Raw genomic sequence first — 12,209 nt, 5'->3', positions numbered from 1 at the left:
AAGAAAAAAAAACCTGTTTTTTTGGTAGTGATTTTAGAGCTGGTGAAGGTAGCTGAGTGCTTTTATTTAGATGGAGATTAAGGACAAGTGCATCTTCCATTTATGTTTATAGCCTGCTTGGGAATAAATACCCCTGACTTCACAAAGGCACTCTCTGGGCATCCTGTGAATGTGGTTCAAGCAGTAAACAGTAGGAAGTTCTCTTCCATTTTCCCCAAGCCCCTGCTTTGATGATTCATCTATAGGATGTATGGAATTGCTATTTCTCTAGCACTTGATTTGCAAACAGAGCACACAAATGGCATCAGTTCACTCCTGCCTCACAGCTTAAATACATTTTCCTTTCTGGACTTGGCTATGGCATTGACTGGGTCATGTCTCAAGTTAAGATCTTTGATGCTCACTCCAATTCTGATGGCGGTTTTGCACAGATTCCCTTGCCTTGCAGTACCTTGATGCAATAAGAACTGTCAGAATACTGTCTCAGGCCATACAGATTGCATGGTCCTCACCTTAACTAAAAAGAAGGAGGCAGGGTAAAGATTTCTCCTTCTAGCATGACTTGGCTTGGTTTAATGACCACTGTGCTGAGATCTCTGTCTTTCTCAGGCTTCTGGCGAGTAATAAGCATTTTAAACCAGGTTGTAATTCCTGCTTTTGTAATTTCTTGCTGCTCTGTGGGTCTGGTGTAATTCATGGCCCTTCCCATTTGTGCTGGCTCGTCTTGGGTATAGCACAGTCTAAACCGTTTTCTTTCCAAATCATGGGGTTCACCCTCACACCTCATCTGGTGCCAGGAGCATCAGCCTTTGTCTCTATTTATCCAGTTATTATTAAAGTCTCCCTTTTTAAGCACTGTATATTTATTTTTGCTCAAAATGCATCATTTTCCATCTGCATAAAGAGACTTAAAAATTTTCAAAGGCTGTTTCAGCAAAGCTGGGAATAGCATTCTGTGGAGTCCTTCATAAAAAATTGAAGACTTGGTGTATTAACATACATTGATTTATTCATAGTGTTTCATTACAAATAAGCGAGGATCCCATAATATCGGAAGAGGTTAGGAGAGCACTGGAGCACGTTACATTATATTGACAGCTCAGTGGAAATTGAGCTGCCTTTGGATTGAATTTGAAATGCAGGCAAGGAACTGGCTGGTAAATAAGTCATGAGTTTTACTTGCAGGTGTCTGTATGTCACCAGGGGGCCCATGGGGAAGCATAATGGAGCTCAAGCATATTCCAGAGGTGAGCTTTCAGCCTGGAGTGCACTAAAGGTGTGTTAGCTCCAGACGCATGTGTTTTCATGAGCAGCTCTCCAGGCCTGTAACCTGCTGACTTGTTCTCTCTGGGAAAAGCCAGGCACTGTGCCATGTGTAGACCTGCAGCCTGAGGCTCAGCATGGGGAAGGAGATGCTATCTGAAGCTGACTTTTACAAATCAAAGAAGAGAAGGGCTTTGGTCTAAGGACTTAATGATATTTATTGCATTTAAATTCATTTAATTTTAGTGTATTCTCTTTTGCAAATGAAAAGACTTCCCCAGACTTTGTTGTCATTCCCATTGTTTTCAGCAGCCTCCGGAGAAGCCTATTTATGAGAGGAAAGAAAAAACTTGATGGATAATGTGTCTGTGTCTCACTGATGTTTTCATGTGTTGGGGAGAGGGTTTTATGGGAAGGTCTCATCGAAGTCCTTCCCCTTGTGCTGAGTGTTCTGGCTTGGCTGCAGAAGTTCTGAGCTTTGGAACCAAAAGCAGTTCTGTGCATTTCTGTTGTAAATCAGCACATGTTGATGTTTTAGTGGAGAGAAGAATTCTGTTATTCTCTAAGTAAAGCCTTAGAAAAATTGTCATGTTTGTTTGGCAGCATCCAAATACAGAACCACTCACTGAAAATGCTGAAGTTGCATCTGTCCTTGTGTTTTCAGTGTCTAGTCTCCAGAGATGGCAAAATGGGGGAGCAAAGAAAGGCCAGCTGCAGCAGGCTTCTTATCTCCTGACCTTCCTTGTTCTTCATTTGCAGATCACATACAAGGCTGTTGGGTCTCTGGATCCCAGTGCTGACCTGTCCAGCCAAAGAGGGAAAGTCTTCAAGCTAAGGAATGAAACACATCACCTCTTTGTAGGATTATACCCAGGGACTACGTATTCATTCACCATCAAAGCCAGCACAGTCAAGGGCTTTGGGCCACCCATCACAACACGGATTGCAACCAAGATTTCAGGTACTGCTTGGGAGAGAAATAAGAAAGAACTTCTTTAGACTCAGAGCTGAACAGAAAGATCCTCAGCCTAGTGTCTCTACTAGTTTCATAGTGCAGATCTTTAAACCAGCCACAGTCCAACCTCTGTTTGTTTGGGTTACAAATGCAGTGCTTAATTCGAGGATATCTTCAATATCTATGAGTATCTTTATGGAGCATTTTAAATTAGAACCTTCATTAGTTCTACAAGTGAATGTTCCCTATAATAATTGTTGGTATTATCTGTGTGGCTGAGGAAGCTCCTTCAATAATGTGGCTTTTCTTTCCAGAATGCACTGGAATGGATGTAATGAAGTATTTGAATTAATAGTGCAAGGAGCCTAAAAATAAAAGAGGAAAGATGGTTTTATTTTTCCTTTATGAGCAAGGGCAGAGAGGAGCCTTGAGGTAGGCAGTCAAGTATATGAGAGGGATTAAAATCAGGAGGCATTGCAAAGAGAAGGTGCATGTGTATCTAGGAAAAAGAAAGGAAACTTAGGCTGACTGTCAAAAAAAAAGATGGATAAGGGTTAGAAATAATATTGGGCAGATATATGTAAACTTGAATTTTACCATTTAATTGTTAGCATCGAGATAGGTTCCCTAACGGAGTTTAAGACATTCCTTTATTTTTAATACCTTCACTGTTATTTCAGTAAAGTCAAAAAAGAATGTTTGGGACATTCAGGACAATTGTAATGCTTGAAATTATGGCTGGATACCATAGAAAAGAGCACGTAACAATCTGTGTTTCCCATTGCCCTATTTCAAAGCTGGTTAATAAAAGAGTTGTTAGCAGTAAGTGACAGTGTAAATTATAAGGCAGTAAAATATATCTGTTCCCTGCACTGGCCATCAGCAGGGTCTGAACACCGAACATTCAGTGCAAAAGCCCATGGTCGGTCCTGTATGATAAACTTGCTCTCAGAGGCAGTACCCGAGGTTAGTTGGGAGAAGAATGATTTTTGGATTGACTGGGATGTCCTTGGAAGCCTATTCTAAAATGAAAAGACATATGTGCTGTAGCAGTGTGTGAGTGTATGTGTTTATGTGGGTGGACATGTTTGTTTATGTCCTAATCACAGTTAAATGGCAGAACTCGTGAGGATTTCTCCTTGGGCAGGACTGGGATCTTGTAAAACAGGCATTAAGTTAATGAGCAGTGTTGGTAATGTAAAGAGAGCACTGCCAACTGTAGTTTTAAAGAGGTACTACACAGCTGCTCCATGTTGAGTACGCAGAAAAACTACTTCATCTTCAGTGTCTTGTGACTAAGACAGATTGATCACAGAATTATAGGGTCACAGACTGGTTTGGGTTGGAAGGGACCTTAAAGCCCATCCAGCTCCAATCCCTGCCACAGGCAGGGACACCTTCCACTAGAGCAGCTTGCTCCAAGCCCCTGTGTCCAACCTGGCCTTGAACACTGCCAGGGATGGGGCAGCCACAGCTTCTCTGGGCACCCTGTGCCAGTGCCTCAGCACCCTCCGAGGGAAGAGCTTCTGCCTAAGAGCTCATCTCAGTCTCCCCTGTTCTGGCAGGTTAAAGGCATTCCCCTTGGCCTGTCCCTCCAGGCCCTTGTCCCAAGCCCCTCTCCAGGTTCCCTGCAGCCCCTTTAGGCACTGGAGCTGCTCTAAGGTCTCCCCTTCAGGAGCCTTCTCTTCTCCAGGCTGAACTAGCCCAGCTCTCTCATGCTCAGTGTTGCACAGTTATGGTAATACCTTTAGCTAGTCAAGGCTGCCAAGACCTATGGTTTTGCATTTACTTTTTAATTATATGTGTCTGAAAGTAAGATTGTAAATCTGCATTTACAGCAGGTAAATGTTTTACAGCAGGTAGACTGTTTTGCACAGAGGATAGCTGAAGAAGTCGGAAGGAGCCACCCAAGCAAGCTGGTGTATCAGAGACAGTTGCATGGCCCAGTGCGGCACTGCAGTTAGACTAGAAGAAGCTGCTTTGAAGGAGGATGATGGAGCCTGCAAAGGCAGAGCCCAGCCTGTTTCTGGTGCCCAAGCTGGCTTTACAACCTGTTTGTAGTATTGCATCGGCTGTAGCACCATCCCCTCTGGCCAGAGCAGGTGCTAAACAGTTCTTGTGGTGGAGTCTCCAGCAGCTACAGTGATCTCTGGTACAGAAGACCACTGGTAACATGCATCTTCTTTGAATGACGCACACTGCTTCCCCTTGGTGCAGAGCACCTTGTTCAGAAAAATCCTCATTAGGGAACTGGCATTCATGCTGAACTCATTGCCAGCTTATTGACAGGGAAGTCAGTGGCTGAGCTGATAATAGCAACCACCATTCTTGACAGTTTTCAGGCATTTAGATAAAAATCCTGATTATAAACAGGATTACAGTGGAAAGCTCTGTGAGAGGATTAAAGAAGGGCTCCCCGCAATGCAGCTTGCCCTTGTGAGTTACAGATGAACTAGCTGTGTGAATTCCTCTGTTTGCTCTGTACTTCAAAGCTATTTCAACAAAACTTGCATCTTTGGAATAAATTTGGTGCTGCTGTGATCTCGTGATCTCTTCAGTTCTTCCACAGTCAAAATTGCCCCAAACAGATGTCTGCTGTGAGGGAAGGAAGAAGGAATGTAATAATGTTTCCAAAGGGAAGCTACCCTACTTTCATGAAATGATCCTAATAGAAGATAACAAAGCCAAAGTAGAAACTAGACTTTGGCTAAGTGTGAATATTCAGTGGGTTGCTCTGTTGCTTTGGGGAGCACTGAGCACACTGTTGGAATTCTGCCTGCTGATTCAACATCACTAAAGTGCTGGGGTAAAATGTCATGGGTTGGAGTGCTAAAATAACCCATCTAATTTGGGCTTCTCTCTTTTCATCTTTTGTGCTTCGTAACACACCCTCCAGCTAATGAAGGAGATGCAGTTTAAGTCTCTGTGTTAAAAACTCTTGAGTTGTGGGGGCCTAATCCAGTGACCTGAACAGTGAATAAGAGCCAGGTTTCCTGGCTGCTGTTCTTAGCTCTGCCATTGATTCCCTCATCCTAAGTGGCCTTTAATAATGTCCAGGCAGTTTCTTTCTTCCCCTTTAAAATCAAAGGAATGATCCCATCTCAAAGGATTATTAAATGTTAAAAATTCCAGACAGAATTTTTGAAGCCATCTGGAAGATTCATGTGTGTGATTCCTGTTTAATTTTAATAGGAAGAGTGTACAAATATTTAAGCAATTTTGACAATTTTGTGCATAATATTGGGAAGCATTTTGATGTTTCATATGAGAAATGTTTAACAGTCTCCAAGAACTGTTACTATCATGTTACCATCATTATCCAAGGCAGTAGCTGGGGTATAACTAATGCGTTGCTCTTTGTTCTGCTTTAGCACCATCAATGCCAGAGTATGACACAGACTCACCCCTGAATGAGACTGACACGACCATCACCGTTATGCTGAAGCCCGCTCAGTCCCGGGGTGCTCCTGTCAGGTAGGTCTTTCCCCTTCTCCTTTCACAGTTCTCCCCTCTCCTTCCTCCCCAGGCTTTGCTCACTCCTCTCTCATTCTTGCCTGATAATGTAGCTGTGGAAAGCAACCGCTGGCTGAAAGGCCAACTCTGCTGTTGACTCTGCCTTTCACAGGCTCCTTTTATCAATGCCTCAACCTGCTTGCCTCCTGCTGTTAACCTCCAGGAAGGATGCTGATAGCCTTGCACGGGGTTATTACCCTTTCAGCATCACTTCAGATGCCTTTGCAGCACTCAAGTACATTGGTATGTGCAGCTCTGTGCTGTGCTGCTGGGAATTCAGCTTTGCCATGAAAAGGTGGAGGAGGCTCTAGGCCTCCACCTCCTGCCCTCCCTCTTGTGATGGAGAGGGCCTTTTTGTAACTATAGTAGGAATGCAAGCATTATCTTTAATGCTTGTGGATGCTTTTGTCCAGATTCTGGATCTAACCACACTACTCGTGTTATAATCAAGCTGTTGTTGCTGGGCTGGTTGTGGAATGAAGTAGTCATCTGGTCCACAAAAGATGAACTCTGGTGTGTCAAGGCTTTGCCAGTTGTAGGCAGCTTCCACTGGCAGAGGAGAGGATTTAGGGGCAGGAAGCTGCACAGGCACATGTGGAATAAAGTGGGGACCTTGTTGAAAACATTTCTGGCTGTCTCTAGGCAGAGCCCTATTCCTACTGATGAGCTGCTGCAGTGGGGCACTGCAGATCGCTGACTGTGGGAACATGACTCACAGAAGTGTCTTTCATTGTTCTCTTCCATCCAGGTGAGTTTGGACATGGTGGAGGGCACCAGCACAGATGAACCCTTTGACCTGGCACTGCCTTATCTGTCAGTGACAGCAGTGCCAGTTGGTCATTCATCCTGCCAGTTTCCACAGCTGAGAGCAGGAATTTGAATCACACTAAAAGTGACTGCTTTGCAGCGGAATCCAGCAGCCATCAGCTCCCTGGAGGCTCCTTAGGCTTTTACTTCCAGTTTTCACAGGAGATTTTTGAATTTTTTTCCTATGGGTGATATTTTAAAAGCCCAGAGACCCTTTCCAAGTGACTTGGGTTCCTACACTCCACTGCGAGGTTCTTTGTGCTTTTGAAAGATGTCCCACAAAGTATTTGGGAGCAGATTGCTCAGACATGAACTACCTGTTCTAATGAAACTATGAGTTGGTGGCCTTCTATCACAGCTCTCCCCCGAATTGCATTGATAGATTCAAGCAGAAACTCTGCTCTCTCACACTTAGCACCATCCCTTTTTGACTGGTTCTGAATAATGTATCTTAAACTTTCCCTTGCAATCTCTGGTACTCCATATAAACGAATTTAGGAGCCTATTTTCTGAGTCCTTTAGAGATGTTTTTCTGCTGGAAAAGAGCAGTAAAATCACACAGCTCTGTTTTGTTTTATTTCTTTATATGGGGAACATTCTTATATCTCATTTTACCACCTGCTGTGTTAAAACTGTTGCTATTTTGTCTTTTTATTGAAAAGTCTTGTGATTTTTCCCCAAGTCAATCTACCACCCTTTAACTGCATTCAGTGAGTAATGTCTTTCTCAGAAAATACATCTGTTATAAAATATTTGGTAGAGCTCTTTAGGAGAGTTCACTCTTGTTGCTTTAATTGCATCATAGCCTGTTCTACACAGGTTTGCAGAGTGCTGTATTTACATGCCACATCGAAGTGATAACGTTATTTCCTATTATGAGCTCATTTAATTGACTTATAGACATGTATATGAAAACCAGAATAGACAAGGGGGGGGGGGGGGGGGGGGACGTATGGGACAAAGAAGAGAGGTTCTTGGAGTGAATTGTAGCTTTTCATTAACTGTGACTGGCTCAGAATGTGTGAATACCTTTTCCTGTATAATCAGAGATATTCTAAGTCTGGCCTCAACAAATCCAGTTATTTCAGCCTTAGATTTTCTTGACCTTTTCCCTTTTCTCTCAGCCTGTTCTTCACACGCTCCAATTTGTGTGAATTCTCTCCAAATACCACAGCCAAAAGCAGGTACCATTCCCTCAGTGGCCTCAGTAGCACCCAACAGATTAGAACAGCATACTGTGAAGTGCTTGTGAAACTTGTACCACACAAGAATGAGGTGTTTTTTCCTCCTCTGTGTGTTTTTTCTATTCCAGCTGAGATCCACTATATCCTCTTTGTTGTTGTCTGCTTAGTTGTGCTGCCTTTTGCTTGTGTGTGATTTATTTCTCCAAGTATAGTATTTTCCATTCCTCTCTATTAAATATGATAAAATTGATTTTCAGAATGCTTTAAAATCCTGATACATACTTCAGTGAGTTGGAGCCCTCCCTACAGGCTGCCCAGGGCAACGCTGGAGTCACTGTCCCTGGAAGTGTTCACACAGTGTGTAGACGAGGCCCTCAGTGATATGGGTTAGTTTTGGCCTTCACAGTGCTGGGGAACAGTTGGAGTTGATAATCTTAAAGGTCTTGTCCAACCTTGCTGATTCTATGTTTCTTAGTCAGATGTCATCCACTGCTCAGTTACCAAAGGCATTAATGCAGACAGAGATTGAAAACAAAAGACTGGGAAGTGCCGAGGTCACTGGAGGGGATCCCATATGATGCAGCATCCTGGTAGGATGCCCCTTCCCCTGGCCTCCCTTGTAGACATGACCATGCTTTCCTAGATCCCCTTCCTGAGATGGGTCTGCAAAGCTACTTGGCATTAGTCTGAAATGGATTTTCCTCACACCTTCTTATAAAACCTTCAATATCGAGATATTCCACTCTGCAGAAATAGGTCAACCCTTCATCTCATCAACCTGACAATTTCTGTTCTGCAGTGCTCCAGGTTTTTATTATAATCCTTCCAAACTGTGAAGATTATTCTTCATATTTCATCTCATCTGCACGGGATGGTGGCTTGGAGTACGTGTGGGGTGTGACTGTAAGCCAGTGTCCGTACAGAAGATAGTTCTGTGTCTTTGTCTTGTGGTGTTTCACTGTGCTGGGGTCTGAGCAGCATACAGATGGAGTAGGAGCTGCAAGATCATTTTTAGAGTAATAGTGGAGAATATTTGAAGCAAGATTCATTGTCTCCCCATTCATCTGAAATGCAGGCATATTAAATACAAAGTCACTTTCAACATTAAGACATTTCTGATGTTCCCCAGAGCTCATGATAAATAACTTAAATGAGGTTCTTTAGAAACAGCATTGTTAATGATCTATAGGTAACAGTGAAGATGCTTTCATATAAACTAATAGGAATAATATTCACTTAGATATTCTTTGAACTAGTTTGTCCTATTACCAAAAGAATGATGCGTCAGCAAGCATAAATATTCTCCATGGTGGCACAGACATTCCATTCTTGCCTTTATTTTCCATGGTATAACCTGCAGAGCTTGACTTCACGTTGCCCTTTAAAAATAACTTTCAGGTGTTCTTGTATCAGTCTAAAACCTGTGAATGGTGCTGTGATTGATTTGCTAAAGACTGACATTCATCTATAATAAATTCAGAAGAGGAAAGAAGAATGCAAGTGTTCTCAATCTTTACTCCTCAACCCTTTCCTCAAAAATCTCCAATGTGATTTTGAGGATAATTCTGCCTTTTGAATCTGTTATTGTCAGGAGGGCTGAGTCGGTCCTTCATAGATTATTCATACATGATATCTTTAGACCTCTATTTGAGAATTTATATCCCATTCACAGCTTGAAAATATCACTGTGAGGGATTTTATCTACATGACATGTCCACTGGGCTGGTTTTTGTGTGTTGGATATATGAAAGTCCACTTGGTTTATTAACATGTGGCTGGTTCTGTCAATCCACCTATACTACTGTTATGGAGAAAATCAAATTCCCAGAGCATGTATTAGTTTTGAGGATTTCAAAGTTTAAATAAATGCTCCACTTAGGGGTGATTTTTGAAGTTTGTCTGGTTTTGAGCTGCAGGAGACTGTAGGAGGACGTAAGAGTCTGCAACTATTTTGTGTGGGGTTCAGACAATGGAAAACTTGTTTGTTGGAAAAAAGGAAGGATTTCATCTCCCTTATCATCCTGCAGCTCTTTGAGGTATAACAGTAAATAATCTGTGCTGTTCTTTGTGTGTCTGCCCACACACAGGTACAGCCTTTTAGGCATCTGAGCCCTGTACTGTCCTAAAGAACAGTGCTATTAGCACAGAGATATTCAATCTTTGCACTTGCCTTAATGCACATTTGTTTGGGGATATATATATTTTTATATATTTATGCAGCGTAGGTTGAATGTGTGAGTGATTCTGGAGAAATGCATTCAGATAACAGTCATGTGCTGTGTATATGTGTGATGGTCAGATACTTGTATTCACTTTGTTGAGGAAGGATGGGAAGGTTTATTAATATACATCTTAAAAGGAATGAATAAATCTGAATAGGTGAATGGGACTTTAAATGTTTTAGATACATTTAGATGTGCTGAGGAAAGGTGAAACAGGTATTTTCACATTGATAGCCAGCTAGGAGGAGAAATTAATTTATATGGGCCAATCTCCATGTTACTCTTGACTATTATCATCTGATTCTTAGGCTCTCAAGTATGAAATAAAGGAAATATTTGTGGTGTACGTGATGCTAAAGAGATTAAGAGAAAACAGCTGTAGTATTGTTTAACAGAGAACTAAGAACAGTGTTTTTTTCTGGTATTATGTTCAAGCTGTTCTCCAAGCAAGCAGTCCTGCATGGTGTATCTGTACACTTCCGCATTCCTACATGTTGTAACAAATGAGAATTTCATGTGGCAAAGGAGAGTGGTGTCACTTCCATTATATGTTGGAGTACTGAGACTTTGAGTAGATAAAACTTCCTTCCATGTCAGTCTGCAGCAAAGTAGAAACAGACTTTCTGGAACCATAGGCTACAACTATGACTTCAGATAATGCTTATTATCTCCAGAAAGAATTATCTCCAGATGATTCTTTCTTTTTGTGTGATATCAGGCATCATCTGTTCATCCTGAGCTTCCCGTACATCCCTCTCATTAGCATCCTGACTTTGGTTTTGTATTTAATGCACAGCAGTTCTCCCCATCCTCCTGAAGGAGTGGTTGGCAGCCTAGTGACCTTGGTTCTGTGGTGGAGGAGGAATGACAGAAGCAGCTATAAACTTGTAAGATCTGCTGCCGGAAGACTTGGTTTTACGGAGGGTGGCTTTGGTGCGCTGCTTTCCATAGCTATACGGGGAGCAATGCTGTTCAGCTTGCTGCTTTGCAACTTCTTAGCGGCATCACATGAGCTTGCCTCAGGCATTTATGTGGATAATTAATTCATTAATGCCAAGAAAAGGTGGCAATTTCTTGTTCTTAAAACTCCCACGCAGTGTACCTTGTGTTTGGAAATAAAGACTGGAGTCAGGGAGCAGGGAAATGACAAAAAAGGTTCTAATGTTGAAAGCGATGGGAAGTGTAACAAATTATCCTGTCCTTGATAATCCTGCAGGTTCACTTGCCTTGATGGGCATGTTATAAATACCTGGAAAATAAAATCCTGGTCTTTCTCAGTTGTAGGCATTGCATGAGTTGCTTGATTGAATATAGGGTGAACAGTCATTGTATTAGATCCTTTAATTTTGTAGTATGTAATAAGGAATGAGATTATCAGTCTACGGTCCTGATATTATAAGCCTAATTATCTGTGTTAATTAACATCTCATACCATAGACCTCGGGGATATTGTTCTAATATCATTCAAGCTGGGTTTCTCCTACATGGCATTCTGCAGTTATTTAGGCAAGAGTATGAAGGTAAATGAATTTCTTTCCTCTTAAAGATAAAACAGATCTGTTTTTTTTGAACTATGTGTGAATGTGAGAGAGTGAAAATAAGAATGTGGGTGGAAGACCTGGAATAAAGGCAGCTGCATGGATCAGCATGGAGTTTATGAGACCAAAAAAGAACAGAGCAGAGTTGCACAGTAAGCATTTGCAGGCTTGCCCTCATTGGTCTGTCCAAACCCAAGGCACTGCAAACCTGAGCATAGAGTTCCACTTCAGCTGAGTTCTTGAGGAGTGGGTTTAGATCACACATGATGGCTTCAGCTGTACTTGAAGTTATGCTGGATCTTCGAAGTGCTTTCCCTCCTGTATCAGGAGAGATACAGGGATGCATTAGGATGCATGATGACAGACAACCGTTATTATCAGGAAGGAATATTTAGTCTTTTATGTAGAATGCCATGATTAGTTGAATGAGTATTTTAAGGGTTTTCTTTAGTTCCCTCCAGAAAGTCAGGTGTTGGCCCCAAGAAGTGAGGATAAGGGCCATTTGGGGTCAATAGTCCCATCTAGTACAGGAACTGCATTTTCTTACTAGATCAGCATATTGTTGTCATAGAATGCTGCCCCTTAAAAGGTCATAAAACTGCCTTTACCCATTTATCTCGGTCCCCCAACACCAGAGGGACATGGAGCAGTTGGGGTGAGTCCAGAGGAGGCCAAGGAGATGCTACGAGGGCTGGAGCAGCTCTTCTCTGGAGCCAGGCTGAGAGAG

At 42.3% G+C, this 12,209-nt stretch overlaps 1 protein-coding gene across 2 annotated transcripts in view; it reads left to right on the top strand.

Annotated features, from left to right (window-relative positions):
- PTPRT (protein tyrosine phosphatase receptor type T) overlaps nt 1–12,209 on the top strand; it is a 321,762-nt gene that overhangs the window by 202,506 nt on the left and 107,047 nt on the right. For both annotated transcript variants that reach the window (XM_034066730.1, XM_034066729.1), the window contains exons 9-10: nt 2,023–2,224; nt 5,590–5,692. In XM_034066730.1, the coding sequence (XP_033922621.1) occupies nt 2,023–2,224; nt 5,590–5,692 (305 nt within the window). The remainder of the gene's footprint in view (nt 1–2,022; nt 2,225–5,589; nt 5,693–12,209) is intronic.

Source organism: Melopsittacus undulatus, chromosome 10 (genome assembly GCF_012275295.1).
Source record: "Melopsittacus undulatus isolate bMelUnd1 chromosome 10, bMelUnd1.mat.Z, whole genome shotgun sequence".
NCBI lineage: Eukaryota > Metazoa > Chordata > Aves > Psittaciformes > Psittaculidae > Melopsittacus > Melopsittacus undulatus.
This window is presented reverse-complemented; position numbering and strand designations above follow the sequence as displayed.